The sequence below is a fragment of the Dendrobium catenatum genome, unplaced genomic scaffold (genome assembly GCF_001605985.2).
Source record: "Dendrobium catenatum unplaced genomic scaffold, ASM160598v2 fragScaff_scaffold_315, whole genome shotgun sequence".
Classification (NCBI taxonomy): Eukaryota; Viridiplantae; Streptophyta; class Magnoliopsida; order Asparagales; family Orchidaceae; genus Dendrobium; species Dendrobium catenatum.
Genome location: NW_021318777.1, coordinates 1,631,608 through 1,648,166, shown reverse-complemented (window position 1 = coordinate 1,648,166; position 16,559 = coordinate 1,631,608). Strand labels below are relative to the sequence as shown.

Sequence of the window (16,559 nt, the reverse complement as noted above, 5' to 3'; positions counted from 1 at the left end):
TAGGTACCAACTCGGTACACGCTCAGTACCGCTCAATACATGCTCAATACAGCTCGGTACAACTAGGTACACGCTCAGTACCGCTCCCTAATTTCCATACAAACGAACTTCAAAATTCCTCTTACAAATAAATTTTGTTCTGGGGGCGCTGCCCCCAGAAACCCCCGCAAGGGCGCTGCCCCTTGACCCCGCGACCTGACCGGGGCAGCACCCCCTTGGACCCCCGGCAGCCCCCATATTATGTTTCTTTGACAATATTATGTTTCTTTTATCTAAATTTGTTTGCTTTTAGGTGATCATAAAATGTCAGATTCAGTTCAATCTTTAAAAAAAGATCCAGCATGGAAATATGCTATACTAACAAATGAATCCGACAACAACAGTGTGACATGCATTTTTTGTGGTAAAATAACAAAAGGATAAATTACACGCCACAAACAACACCTCGTTGGGGGTTTTAGGAATGCAAGGCCTTGCTCTAACTGTCCCGAGCATGTGAAGTCTGAAATTAAGGCATCCATGTTGAAAAAAAAAATCTCAACATACAATCGTACAACAATCATTTTGTAACACTATAGTGTATGCCTTAAAAATAGCTGGTCATTTGTTAAAGGTTCTTAGATTGGTTGATGGAGAGAAGAAGCCCCCAATGGCTTACATATATGAAGCAATTGATAGAGCAAAAGAGGCAATTGCTGCAAGCTTCAATAACAGTGATACGTATGATCAAATTTTTAAAATGATTGATAGAAGATGGGAAGTGCAATTACATCGGCCTCTACATGCAGCGGGACATTTTTTAAATCCTGAATATTTCTTCAATAACCCTGATATTGCCAAGGATAAGGAAATAGCTGATGGTCTTTATCAATGTATTGGAAAATTATCTCAAGATGTAGCTGAAGAAGATAAAATCAGTAATTAATTAAGTTTATACATTAGGTGTGAAGGACTTTTTGGTATTCCTCCGGCTGTAAGACAAAGAACTACTCGATCTCCAGGTATCATTATTTACAAAAAATTAAGACTGATTTGTTATATAATGTTGAAAAAAAAATTCATTTCTTCCAGCTGATTGGTGGTTGGCATATGGACAAGGAGCTCCCAATTTACAAAGCTTTATTATCAAAGTCCTAAGTTTAACATGTAGTTCATCTGGATGCGAATGCAATTGGAGTATTTTTGAACATGTAAGTATTTTACAATGTATGTGTTGATTTTTTATATATGTTCATAATATAGTAATGTAATAATATTTTAATTGCAGCTTCATAGCAAACGAAGAAGCAAATTGGATCATGGTCGCTTAAAGGATTTAGTTTATGTGAAATATAATAGAGCACTGATTCGGAGATTCAATCATCGTGATGTCATTGATCCTATTTCTTTGACTGAGATAGATGATGCAAATGAATGGCTAACTGGAAAATTAGATGATGAGTCTGATGAAGAAAATGACTTTATTGCTGGAGATGAAGATTTAACTTGGACAAGTGTTGCTAAAGCTACTGGTGTTTATGATAAAAGCTATAATATTCGGGAAAGATCTAAAGGGAAAGAGAAAGAATCTTCAATTAGGCATGATGTTGCTATTGAGAATGATGATGAGGAGGGTGATGAAGAGGATTATGAAGTAGGAGACAATGTTGAAGAAGATAATGAAGCTTTTTTAACATTTGCTGATGATGATGATTCCCAAGAAGAGTAGATTAAATTCATATTTGATCTTTTTAAAAAAAATTGTTATATTTGAATTATGAGATATTTGGATGTTACTTAGTCGAACTTATATATGTTATGGTTGTCTTTTATTATTATGATAGCTTGTCTTTCATTTTTAATAATATTTCATATTCATGCTTATTATTTTATAATTTTTATATAGCTTGCGCAATGTTCAAAATAGCGCGCGCCGCGCCGTACGCTATGCGCCATGGCTCCAAAGGGACCTTTGCGCCATGGTGCGCCATTCGTCGTTAACAGGTATGCCGATACCCCATTGTGCAATTGTAAACCTTGACTTGAAATAACTTCATTATTACCCTGATGATGACACACTGATACAAATCCTTAGCCGAAGGGGATTACATGATTTTCAAAATGCCTCAATTCCCAAAATTAATTGCTTCGGGCTTAAATTCCAATAAAATTTAAAAAACAAATTTAATATTTATCAGAATCTAAAAATATTTAAGTAAAATTAATCTCCTAAAACTTAAATCAAATTCATCCACCATCTGTAACAATTTGTTCATGGTGATATATTCGAAAATAACATCGGCTAATAAAAGAGTAAATGTCATATCAAAAATATGGCTAACATTCATTCTCAAATAATTCACTGCTAGTAAGAATATGCACGCGTCTTCTAATCTGTGATTTTGCCACTAAATTGTACCACAAGTAAAAGGTTATGATTATGAGATTTTGCCTTAGAAATAAACTATTAAATTATGGTCACAACCAAAATTCGTATATTTCTTAATAGCTAAAAACCCTTGAGTAATAAATCATAAAATATATTTGATAGGGCACAAAGTCTTCTGTTAACTAAAGTCAACTTTAACTTATCCCCTTAGACAAAAATTCATAATAGGTTTCCAAGTTAACGTTAGACAACCAACCTATGGATCTTTCGATCAACTGAGTTGACTACCTCCTTTGACTAAAAAAAACTAGGAACTATGACAACCAAAATGATGGATCAATAGGATCTTGATCGGGTTAGTCATCATTCCCTTACCATCCATTTTTAAATACAATGTGATAAATCTCAAATATTATATTAAATTAGTTGTTATTATACATTTAATACATAGTACATATCTAATGACCAATCTTAATAGAAAGTGTTCTCTCATCATCAGGATGGATAATTAATCATAAGTGTTTACGTCTATGAAAAGCCCAAACTAAGATCTTAAAATCCTCACAAAATGAGAGCAAAATCTCTAAATAGTAGTTTACCATCATTTTAATGTCTTCAAAAATTTTGACCTGAAATATATACGTTAAAACCCTCCCGAATGAGAAGAGGCCAAGGCATGAATTTTCAAAGCCCACAATAAAGCAAGAAAACCTTCAATGGTATACCATGTGTTAAACTTTACATATCATAATGTGACAGCCATGTGAAATGCGAAAAAAACTGCCATTAAATTATGTCAAATGGTAGTTTATCAACTTTATCCTAACTCTGTTTCACATATCCTTAATTGTTATACTAACAAATAACGTTCGATAAGATTTTACTTTAGAGTTTTTTAGTGATTGCCTTATTGAATATAGACAACTATTCTAAAGTTACTTAAATAGGTATTTGTGAGTTAAGTGTGCGCCTCTGCCCTATGATCATGCAAAGGTGCATCTCTTCGTCTAGGTCCGCACAAAAAAATAAATGTTTATATTTGTAAAGATTTTTGTATTTGTTATTATCTCAAGTTTTTCTTTTCCAAAGTGTTTTCCAAGCTTTTTCTTTTAAGTTTTTCACTATTTTGATAGTTATCATTTTTTAGATGTCTAGCTTGGATCTTATGTATGTTTAATACGTGTATCTGGTTATGTAGTTGTAATTTATTTTGTAATATTGGACTTTGCTATTTAGTATAATCACTCATCCTTTTCTATTTATAATAAACAAACTCTTAACATCAAAATACAATATGCTTTAATTTTCAGTATAAATGCATTATTCGAGGGGAGCATATTTTCACCCCAAAGCAATCAAAGAATATTTATAATTATTAAAAAGGAGGATATTGTTAAAAATCTATGAGCTTCAGTGACTAATAAAGTTCTAATAAGTAATAATCACAAATATGATTTGTTCAAGACTAACACTTTGTTTAAGTTATTACATGCCTTAGCTAGTTCATTAAGAAATTCATGACGATAAAATCAATAAAGTTGACATGAAATGTTGATTTAAAATTGAAATTGATGATCAACCTAGTTTGAGTGCACACAAGCCCGTCATACCAAATTCATAGCATCAACAAAATTATTTTTATTTTTAATGTTTTAGACATGTAAAAAGTTATAAATAGGTTGTTGATTAAGTAATAATGTTTTGTACGACTGATCAAAATATAACAATTCAGTTATAAATATTCTTAAATAATTTGTACATCAAAATTTTGTGAGATCGTAAGGTACTATGTGGTTTGTGCAGTATGGTTTGCATCAAATTATAGTTGGTACCTAGCCGTTGTAATGAAAAATTGTTAACTAATTAGATCCATCTATGGATCATACTAGATGATGAATAACGTATAATATAATCTTCTCAATATGCTTAAAAATGAGCTGATCAGATGGAATGACGCATATTGTATGGTATGATACTCTAGAGATTATAATCTTCTATATTTTATTCTCTCAAACAGCTATTTTGTTATTCATTTTGATGCTTTACTATGCCTGATGATGGAATACACAAGTCACTCTCCTCAACCACAGCACTAACCATATATAAACCATTCCTTATCTTAAAAGAAATATTTCATTCATCTGATTAGCCCATTCTTACTTAATAATAACAACTTCTCAAATCAATATTTAAAAATACCACAACTACAACCATCATATATAGCATATAATCTTATTTTGATATGGGAAATTGATATTTGATAGTAATTTTATATCCACAAATACTCTCCAACTCTTGTCCCTATTAGGTTAGTAAAATTGGAACCATACAAGGACCCATGCTTTCCCTAATAAATATATTCAATGATGATTCATCTACTTATCTTTTAGTTCAATACGTGAAAAACTAAGTAATGATAACCCAAGAGAAAATCAATGGCATATTGAATATCACTAAGAAATGGTAACATGTCACAACAAAATTATTTAAATTAAAAAAATAATTGACTAACATCCTAACCAATAATATACTATTAGTCATATCTTGGTTCAATTAGACAACAATCAAAAGTGCAGAAAAATCTTTTCAACGCAACTCCTTTAAAAATTTTTGGCTCAAAACATATAAAGGTTTCTTTAGTTCATCAGAAACAGTTTATTCTTTCAAAGAAGAATGAATCTTAGGTTTGGAAGGTTTCAAAATGATCTTCCTTCCATCAATCTTAAACACATAATACTATACATCCTAAAATTTGTCACATCTAATTTGTACAACCAAAGTAAAATAGTGGCAACATCCATATGTAACACATCACACTAGATATTATCTCTATAAGTAACAATTAAAAGGGGCACCATGCATCTTTGAATTACAAAATTTATAATTTTATCAAGCCAAACTACTTTGTAAGGTTGGATGTGGTTCGTCATCAAAATCCATGCATTTGAGGGCTAACATAGCAACAATATTAATGCAACTTCCACAATCGATGATGAGTTTATAAAGTTTTCCATCATGCTTGAACAAATCTAAAATAATGAAGTCATCCAATTAGGTTCAAATTAAGGTGTGGCAATAATGCATAGCATGACATTCAAAAAGTTCTCAATTTAGTCATTCTCATAATCACTTATTTTTTAGTTGAATTCATGCACATCATCGCCTTTGTCATCCTTGTTATCTTCTTCTTCAATATTCATGTTAAAGTGTTCGTCAGGGCACTCGCTAACAAAGTAGCCAATTGGCAACATCTAAAGCAAGCCATAGCAAAAAATGTTGTCCTATTTGAAAGTTCGTGTTGGTCGTTAATTAGATCTTTTAGAACTGTCCTAGGGCTAACCAAGAGGGCGGGTGAATTGATTATTTAAAAAATTCTTGGATTTTGAAAACATTTTTAGAAAATTGAATCAATGATCCTGAAATAAGTAGTTGTTTAAAGAAATTATTATCAGAAAATTTTCAACCACAAAAGTTTAAATGCAAAAATTAAAATGCGAGAAAAATAAATAACAAAAGAAGAACACCAAATTTTATAGTGGTTCAGTCAAACTTGACCTACGTCCACTCCCTGGAGACTCCTTCTCCAGGTATTGCACTAAGCAAAAGTAACTCTCCTTTTGCCCCCACAGCAAGGTGGAGAAGCCCTTACAAACTCTCTTCCACTAACCCAGTGTGGTAGAGAACCGTCTCCTTTTACACTCTCCAAGTGATGGCAACATACCGTCACATCCTTTTTCACCCTCCTGGTGAAGGAAGAGAACCTTGATCCAATCTTGAAGATCTTCTCTCAAGAGCCTCCAAAGAAGTTGGGAAGAAACTTGAAAAAGACAAAGAGATCCTCACTTTGGGCAACCTTGTGAATCTCTCATAACTCCCCCTAACAAGATCTCACTCTTCACTCACAAAATCTCTATCAAACACACTCTCAATGGTCCCTCTTAAGAAGAATTTGAAGCAAAGGATAGTGTGACAGTTTTTAGGACTATTTATATAGAAAATACATGAAAAATCGTCCAAAAATTGAAATTTTCAAGTGAACCGACTTAAGTTCATCCCAAACGAAACCCTGATTTTTTGAACAGTTGGTATTGTAATCGTTTGGGATGAACTTAGTTTCGTACATTGTCAATTGTCTGTAAGAATTCAGATCGTACAGTAAGAACAGTTTAAAAACAAATGTGTTTGTTTGGTACGGTCTTGTACGAACCTAATTTCGTACTCTGTCAATCGTCTGTACGACCAAACATCGTACTGTTTGTTCAGTTCAAAAATGAATGTGTTCGTTTGGTACGATCTGGAACAAAAAATTTTTGTGTTCTGTCAGTCATCTGTATAAATTAATATCGTATTGTACGATCAGTTCAAAAATGAAAGTGCTCGTTTTGTACGATCTGGTACAAACCTTAGTTCGTACTCTATCAGCCGTCTGTGTGACTATAAATCGTATTGTACGAACAGTTACAATCATACTTACAAAAAAAATGTATCAGTCTCCCCTTGTGTGTGTGTGCACGATTACCCAATTACAATCACTTACTGAGACTTAAAAAAAAATAGAGATATGCATACTCTATTACATGAAATTCTATTCTACCCTGTCTTGAAGTCTTCAGCAATCTAGAGTATTATATGATTTCACTGAAATATTAGTACATACAAAAACAAACAGAAATATCCAATATATGCTAGGAGAAACAATAAAATCATTAGGACAATAATATTTTACTATCATAAAAAATCATAATCTCAATCTTGATTCCTGAGTTGCAACACTACTAACTTTCTTGTAGACCCTGATGAAAATAATGTCACCTTCTAGACATGGTGGTTTTAGTTTGATTACTTTAACGATATGAGAAATTCATGCATACTAAGAAATACTTTTAATTGCATAATTTGTGTAGTTCAAAATCTAATAAAGCTAGTTGGGAAGCTTCCTAAAGCAATTAACATGATGGGTATCAATTCCTTTTAGGTTTTGGTCTTATGCTAATCTTAAACCTAAAAAGTAGGGCTATAAATGAACCAAGTGTTCGACGAGCTGCTCGTTGCTTGGCTCAATAAAAGCTCGTTCATGTTCGTTTGATAAGCTAACCAAACAATCTTGAACACGTTGATAAACACTCGATAGGTAAATAAATGAGCTTGAATAGCTTGTCGTTTGGTTCATTCATGTTCACAAACAGTATCGAAAGCTCATGAACAAGCTCGTTAAGAAGCTCAATTGAGGCTCATATTCGGCTAAAATTAGCTTGAAATAAATATATAGTTTTAAAAATAAATATTGCTAAGTTAATTTAACAAATTTAATCATTTATTTTTATATGAATAATAACAATGAAATTATTATTAAAATAGTTTATCTAAAAAGTTAAATTAATTTAGTTTAATGATTAAATTATTTAATTCAATGATAGTTACCTTAATTAATTTAACTATTTAGATATATTTAACCACCATGACAAATGAAGATATATATTTATGTTTATATTTATATATTTAATTCACCCCCTATTGAATTGTTTCCCCTTTTTGGTTAGCCCGCCTCTCCATGCTCTCTCTCCTCCATGGCAAGCATCAACAAAAACCAAAAAAAAAGGTGAGAAGTTTAGTCCCACACCATTTTTGAGTGTTTTGGCTTTGCTCTATAAAAGAAAAAAAAATGTATGGAGCATTTATTATTTAGCATACATAGGGCCAGCGGGAAGGTGGTAGGGGAACAGGTTGGCTAGTTGTTGGTCGGCAAGCTACTCGATTAAGGCATTTTATTTTGTTAAACGAGCAACTCATTGATAAGTTTGACAAGTTAAAAATGAGTGGTTATTTAATAGGCTTGACAAGCCTAAAATTAACCTAACTCGAACATGAACGCGAGTTGAGCTAGAAAAAGTGTTTTCTAAACCAGCTCGACCTAGAACAAAGACAAAAAAAGCTCGAATCTTATCGGGTCGAGCTCGAACAGGACCTTGGCAAACAGGCTTGAGCATGAACATGTTGAAGCTCAATTCGTTACAACCCTACTAAAAAGTATCATTTTGGATCCTCTATAATTTCATAATGCAGCAACACTTCTTTAAACTTATTAATATATGCACTTAAAGTCTTGATTCGTTGTTTTAGTGAGTTAAAATTATCCAATAGCCAATCCCCATATGATAAGTGCAAGTATCTCTTTTAACAGCAATTTCATTTCAGCACATCTGGTTGTTGGTTATAACTCTGATTTTTCCCATTGTTTTATACAAATGTTTAGTATATATATATGGTTCTCCATGTTCGCACTCACGACCCGCGTTATTCTATCACACTTGTGTATGCTTCAGCGTTGCAGCGCTCGCTTGAACTCATCACGTGTTGATTATGCAAGCTTATATGTTTCCTCCCTTGCTAGCCTACTCTCTTACATTAAGTCCCCTTGTTGTTTCCTAATACATGTAATTTAGCAATCATTTTTATAGTTCCTTTCAAGAACCCCTCTTTTGTCAATAACGTGGTGTTTTGTGTGTATCGTGTACTCCAGACATAACATTCTTCATGTATAGTGTCCTCATTGATTATGCTTGTCAATTATATTACACTTCTTCTCTTGTCGATTGCATTTCCTAATTCAAAATCACTTTATGTTAGCTTCTTTGCTTCCATCAACCATATTGTGTCGATCATGTAGGCGAACAAACTCCATGTCTCCGCTCCCAACTCGATCCTCACCACCCCAACTTGGCCACCCCTCAAGTTATGGCTTAAATTGTTTCTTCCATTGTAGTTAATCCTTCGCTGCCATATGTTTAGATGACCCATATTTTCCCTATGGCTCATCCAGTTTCAAAGCATGTAGCTTCTTTTCCTCTTTGCATTCCTCGATCCTTTGCAAATGTTGTTGGGGGATAAGGCTTCAGAAATTCAACGCCTATTGTCCACCCATTTCCATTTATGCTTTCATCAACATTCAGACCCACTTCAACATAAGTAACACAGTACTTTTTTTGGTAAATATGTTCTTCTTTTCACTGAGACTAAGATTTCTGAGCTACCAATTCCATTCTTTTTCTCTGTGGCCAAGTTTCTTTGGGATGTCCTAGTTTGAGATTATATGTAAATTTATGTTAGACTTGCATTTAATTGGTGAGTTCACTTTTGGCTTATTAACTCTTGCTATATTACTAACAAATTATCATTAAAAGCAAATTACTCTACACATTTTTCATGTTGATCATACTAAGTGAATGGTCATCCGATGCATATATTAAAAGTCTCCTTACTTTGGCTCAGCCATGGAACCACCTATCACTTATGTTTGAGTTGGTTTTCCTAAACTTCTCTAATACTATCATAATCACTCCAACTTATATTCTTTAGGTTCAATTTTCGATAACCCTTATAAGTGGATGCTACTACTCAAGTTTTTAGATTGCCTGTGACTAAGGTTTTGATTGAAATAATCATTACTAACCCTCTAGATAAGGAAGTGTGGATTGGTTCTTTCTCTTGTGGCTTTTGAAAGAAGTTTTAATTTGAAAGCATATCTTCCTACTCTCGTTTTGTAAATTTGAAAGCATACCTTCCTACTATTCGTTATGTAAATTTTTTTAAAAAATGGTTGTAGTTCCTCCTACTTCAGCATATTTCCCTATGATAGTTATCATGGTTATTGCTTTTATGGTGAGTTCCTTGTCTCCTAATAGTATTTTGAATGGGTTTTTCATTAAGACTAGATTCATTGTCCAATTGTTTTGGGCATATTTAATTAGTTCCAACATATCAAGTTGTTCAGTAATTTAAATTATTCTTGTATTTTGTTGACTATGTTTTGCAAATAACACTCTTAATAAGTTTTGTAAAAATAGTTAAAGCATCATCTTTATTGTGATATCTTAACAGATAATGATAATTCGTCCACTTTTAAGTGACATGTTCATACAACCTTGACTCTAACACCAATTTAAAATAAGATTGTTATGGGTATAGGGTTGGTCCACTAATACAACTTGAGACAAAATGTACAAAGAAAACACCAAAAAAAGAAACAACTTGTGGGTTACCAGCACTTGACTTCAAAATAAATTAGTCATTTTTAATCTGAAAAACAACAAGCGCACTTCATTCCAAACAATGATTTAATAGAAGCAAAAATCTAAAATTCCATAAGAAAAAAGAACAAATATTAACTTTAAGCAATGTTTAAGATTCACACTGAAAAGGGGAATCAAACATATCACATTTTACAAAAATTAAATTACATACCCTCAATAGCGAGCAACAATAATGAAAGAAAACGCCCAAGAGGAAGATTTAGGTCTCATGTCAGTACAAGAAAACTTGATCTAAAAATTAGCCATCAAGACTTGTAAAGCACTAGAAGAATGTATATCCAACCCACACATAAGATGAGTAAAAAAAAATTATTACTTAATATTCAATGATTTTCATAAATCTCAAGGGTTCTATTTATAAATCATCCAAGATCCAGTCAAAAACTACAAGTTCTAATTCTCCCAACAAACAATGGGAATCAACATTAGATTTCAGAATTTTCCCATAGAACTCATTCATAAAATAAAAACCAAGAGGAAGCACAGGCGCTGATTTTAGATATGCAAAAATCAAGTTTACAAAGGTGGTTTGGAACAATAGCAATCAATAGGAAACAAAAGTTAACACAAATTTTAGCAGGAAGAAAGGATGTGAAGCAAACATTATAGGATATCCAGGACTGTAGCAACAGAGGGAGTAGGATTGTAGTGTAATTAGCGGCATTAGGCTTCCACGACTATAGATAGCATTAGTGAAGAAAAGATCAGAAAATAGAAAGAATTGCGAGAAGATAGTCAAGAAGAAAATATGTGAACTGAAAAATCTTGAAATCCTATAGAATAGAAAATCCCAAAAAATTGAAATCAGACTTTATAACATTGATTTAATTAGGATCTTTGCAAAAATTTAAATAAATTTGAAGTGGAAGTCACATTATTGAAGAACACATCACATTCTCAATAGGATCAACATCATAAGCATGCTTTATCATAAATGGAAAGATAATACAATATGAACTAATAACAATACAAATCAAATTAAGCATGCCACTCTTAAGGTTCGCCTTTTGTGCTTTCAATGATTATGCACTTTCAGATGTTCACACCAGGTACATAAAACTACCGCTCTAAAATTACTTGTGTTGACCTTAAAATTGAGTTCTATGAATGTTTGGATAAAATTTTAATGCTATTTTTCGCTTTGAATGCAATTAGAATTTTCGAAATGACATTCAAATGTGTCACAGTGATTTTGATTTATTTTCCATGAATTTGTATAGGTACTTGAAAATGTCTACTCTCGGTTTGGGTGCAACAGGTTCACCATAAAAAAATTCTGTTGACCGCACATGAAGTTTATTTAAAAAACAGTTCAAAACAAACACTTTACAACAGTATGTATTGCCATGGCCGAAAGTTCCACTTCCATCAGCAGTCTTCCAATGAATTTCTAAAAGCAATCTTTACAACACCAATAAAAATATCCAACAATATATCTACCATTAGAACATTTATGCCAAAACTGAAATTCGTCATTCCAAAATAATGTTGGTGAATCAGTAAAAAACATTTATTTTGGTACTTTTTTGAGGTATCTAAAAATCGGTTAGAATTTTTTTCCGAGAGGATTTTCTAATGATTTTAGCTGGTATGTCTGCCAATAATATGACCTTTGTAATGTATTTTTTTATGACAGATATCTAATCCAATCACACAATTATCACTTGATCTTTCATTGATATAAACTGATAATTACCAATGTTTCATTGATATAAACGTGTACTTAGCCTTTGTTTAATTAACTCTACGACCCTTCACTTTTATAACATCCCATCAGTAATCTCACTTTCCACTCGCTATCAAAAAATATCTCACTTATAAACACTGTCATTTGTAAATAATATATACAAAGGTGCATGACTTGAAATAATTTTAATAAGTATTTTCATACCCAACATAAAAAAAATAGATTTAAGTTAATTTTTGAGATGTCATCATTGTGATTAGATACTAATCAAATATTATAATTACTATTCACCCTTATGTGACATATATCTTTAACTGCATCATACCTTTAACACTCATCATACTGGTGGATCAACTCCATCAATTTCAACCAAGAAAACTACATTCCAAATTGCCAGCTGTGTATGCATGCTATAATGTATATTCCTTCAACTTTAATTAGTGGCAGCATTCAATATGAGTAATGAAAAGTGGAGTGTGACCAAAGAAATGGTAGTTCCACCAGAAAAATATTTTACACGTGAAGTTGGGCAAAGTTTGTCCATAAAAGGGAATATATCTTTCTAATATGAAGCACGGATAGATGTTCTATCTATCTCCAACATTTTAAGAAGCTCAAGCAGTCCAGGACACCATGTCTGTGCGGCTGTGCCACACATGCCTTGTTCACTATATTTTCAAAATGAAAATAAGAAGGTTCAACAGAAATAAATGAGATATGATGGTTTACTGTATTTTGGTTATCTTAGAACTATTATTATTTATTAGCCTTATTCATTATTTTCAATATAAATACATGTGCATGCAATAACCATATTTATATGTAATTTGAGTTTGCAGTTACACCCGGCAACAATCATAGCAAGATGGCTTTGTCATGTTGGTTTTGCCTATATCCACAAGCATAAACAGATGGATTTATAATGAGGATGCAAGCTTATCCATATTTATAAATATAAATATACACACATTTTAACCTAAAAACAAAGAATGATACACATGTGCACACACAGTTAGCATATATGATTTAATAAAAATAATATAGTAAAAGTAATTCCTTGAATTTTAATATGAAGTAAAATAAAAGCCAAAAAAAATCTAGCAACATTTAGATGCCCAAAAGTATGCAATAGTATGAGAAATTGTTAAGTGACAGATTAAAGTATCCAGTATCCAATGCTCCATTAAAAACCACAAAAACCAGTAAGGAACAAGAAATGTCGGTATGACTCATGTGCCCAGCTTGGTTTTGGGCATCAAAGTGAGAAAAATTTATTCAATCTCCGTGAACACCCTTGTGGGTAGTCTTCTAAGCACCAGACTTGATCCAACCAGGAGGTCAAACCAAGACTAGTCTATAAATAATTATCCCATGGAAGGAAAGCATCCTTTCATAATTAAGTTCAATATTATAATCCAGGTAAAGGATGTCAAGCACAATAGGAAAAGTAATTAAAATTGCATAGTCTACATTTCTAACAAAAAAGCATGCCGCCACAAATTACGCAAGATCAAATTTTATCGTACCCGGGAACAGGAAAGTGGATGCGATTGGAAAAGAACATGATTTTTTTCTAGTTGATATGAAATTATTGACGGTATAATGAAAACTACAATGGGAAGGCTTGCAAAATAAAACGTTACCCGGCTACTGAACTTAGGAGAAACCCAGCAATCGCAAGCCAACCAGTTACTGTGGAAGCGGTTAGGGTAGAAAAGTCGAAGAAATACACGAGGCTCATTCGAGAAACGCGGGCTCCAACAAGAATAGACAAAAGAATTCCAAGCGTTAGGTAGTATAAGCACTGGAGGCACACTATCTGGGAAACAATAAGCCATGGATCCCAGACCACGGCACCGTAAAACATTATTCCCCTGAAAGTTGTGAGCAATGTAGCCCTTGTTTGCCAAACGAAAACCTTCCTCTTAAAATTTGGCCATTACAGAGAAAAGAAAAACCCGATGAGATTCTTCAACGACTGATGTTGTCAGAATTCGGAATTCGTCAAACAAAAAAAATGAGCAGGAGAAAGCACAATTTCCTCAATCTTAAATCCAGGAAAATTTTCCGAAACCCCCTCCAGATAATCTCAATTCGTCGAATTTATGAGAATAGGCCCAAAAAACAACCTAACAAGAAGTACCTGTTTCAAAGTGGAGTAACCATTAGAAGATCTCGCGAAGTCTATAAAGGGCTTCCCTGCGCGAGCTGAAGATCTCGCGAAGTTGATCCAGTTGATAGAGGGCTTCCCTGCGAGCTTTTGGTATTCAATAAAATTGGGAAATCCGGATTCGGGAGGAGTCAGCAGGAAAGTAAAGTAGCACGAAAGGGATCCGCACGCAAAAGGCCAATCGAGAACGAACTTTTATTTGTTCCCGTCACAGGAAGTAGCTCTAAGTTCGGCCTCCACCTCCAGTAGAATTTTACCATGCGTTCTTACTATTTACGCCCCAACAATCCGACCCGGAATGGAACTAGGATGGCTCGGTATTTCTAGATTTTGCTAGGTATTGCTCGGTATTACTCGGTATTGCTAGGTATTGGTCGATTTTGCTTGGCAATAACCAATACCGAACAAATACCGAGTAATACCGAGTAATACCGAGTTGTACCGAGTTGTATCGAGTTGTTCTAGAAAAACTCGGTACAACTCGGTATTGGTCTTCACAGAGCGGTATTTCTCGTTATTGTCATGCAATACCGAGCAATACCGAGCAATACCGAGCAAATACCGAGTAATACCTCGCAATACGTGAACATATCATTCTCGGGTTCCGGTCCGGGTCAAGTCGTCGGGTCGCGCGGTAGAGAGTAAGAGCACGTGACGACATGTTATTGGCGGCCAAACGTAGCTCTACGTCCGGTCAGAGGACGTAATAATTGTTCATCGAGAATAGTTGGGTCACTTCATAGGAGAAATTATTATGTGTGGAGTTCCAACTTGACTGCAACAGTAGATTCAACAAGTGGATATCTATTTATATTTTTTCTATATTTTTTGTCTTGTTAGTTCGAGCGATCCACTTACCCTATAATTTAAATAATTTCTTCAAATCTTGAATTTAGGGTTGGAGCCTTTTTAAGGAAAAAATTTGTGAAAGCTATCCAATATTTAGGATATTGACTAAAATAATATTTGACCTACTGAGAACTTAAAAAAAAAAGAGAAAAAATTCCATGAATATGAAGATTGATTTGGAGGATGATGTTGCATTCTTCGAGCAAATTATATGTCCACATGAGGCGGAGGTCGAAAGGCGGCATGCAAACGTCCAAGAAGATGAAGACTTTAAGTTGAAAAGCTGCAACCTTAATGAATGCTAGGTTTAGGGCATGAAGCAGAAGTTAGTTTGGTTGGAGGTGTCGAAGGATTCAACTTATCGATAAAGTTTAAACTCGTCTTGTTAACAAACTTGTAGACAGGCAACACATAGTGAAGACAAACTATATACAAACTTGTATCCATGACGTACAAAATATTTAATTGAATGTCTTTTACTTTGTACAAGTGTTTGATGAACAGTCTCAAATTTCTATGAGTTCATTTTGTTCTCCTTACCAATCCTTTTCAAACTGCATATTTACTGGGTATTTACTGCATATTCACTATGTTTTCACTTTGTATCAACTACGTATTCAATACATATTAATTGTGTATTTGTTGAACATTTGTTTAGTATTTGTTGTGCATTTGTTGCGCATTTATCAAGTATTTGTCGAGTATTTGCTGAGTATTTATTGCATATTTGATGTGTATTTACTGAGTATTTTGTTGTGTATTTTCTGCTTATTCAGTACGAATTTATTTTTTTATATGTTGTGTATTTGCTTTGTACTAGGGTGTGTATAAGAATGAAAAAGAGGCATATGAGATTTACTTAGTTATACTCATAATACTAGTTTTAGTGTTCGAATGGATCATCACGGATACTGGGCAAATTCCAAAAAGATAAAGTGCAAGGACTTTATCTATTCAAAATTAAATTTCAGGAAGGCTATTGATTTAATTCCCAAACAAAATATTAGAAATTAGAGACCATAACAGGTTATTCAGTTGTGATTAGGTTTATAGCAGATGAAGTTGGAAATTGGAATGTGAAAAAATTATTTAAAGTCATAATCATGATTTGGCAAGGCCAGAAGACCGACATCTACTAAGATCTTGTAAGAATATTTGTAATAATAAATCTTCAGCTCTTAAATAATTGATAGAAAATGGGATAAGAACCATTGATGCATTCTCCTACTTTGCAAATGAAGTTGGAGGTATCGATAATCTTAGATTCTCTAAGAGGGATGCATACAACTTTATTTAGAAAGAGAAAGGACAGATTAAATTTTGAACACTAATACTTTGATTCAATTATTTAATGATCGTCAAGTTGATGACAACATATTTTTATGGGATATCCAA

The 16,559-nt window shown here is 33.2% G+C and overlaps 1 protein-coding gene across 2 annotated transcripts in view; it reads right to left on the bottom strand.

Moving 5' to 3' along the window:
- The window catches only part of LOC110102933 (protein SYS1 homolog), a 50,713-nt gene extending 36,214 nt beyond the window's left edge, over nt 1-14,499 (bottom strand). Inside the window, exons 1-2 of one of the 2 annotated variants that reach the window (XM_020831454.2) lie at nt 14,289-14,499; nt 13,789-14,069 (exon numbers count right to left, since the gene is read on the bottom strand). In XM_020831454.2, the coding sequence (XP_020687113.1) occupies nt 13,789-14,012 (224 nt within the window). In that variant the 5' untranslated portion in view covers nt 14,013-14,069; nt 14,289-14,499. Of the gene's footprint in view, nt 1-13,788 lie in introns of both variants that reach the window. The other variant, XM_020831455.2, reaches the window with a different exon arrangement.
- Nucleotides 14,500-16,559: the final 2,060 nt, after the last annotated feature.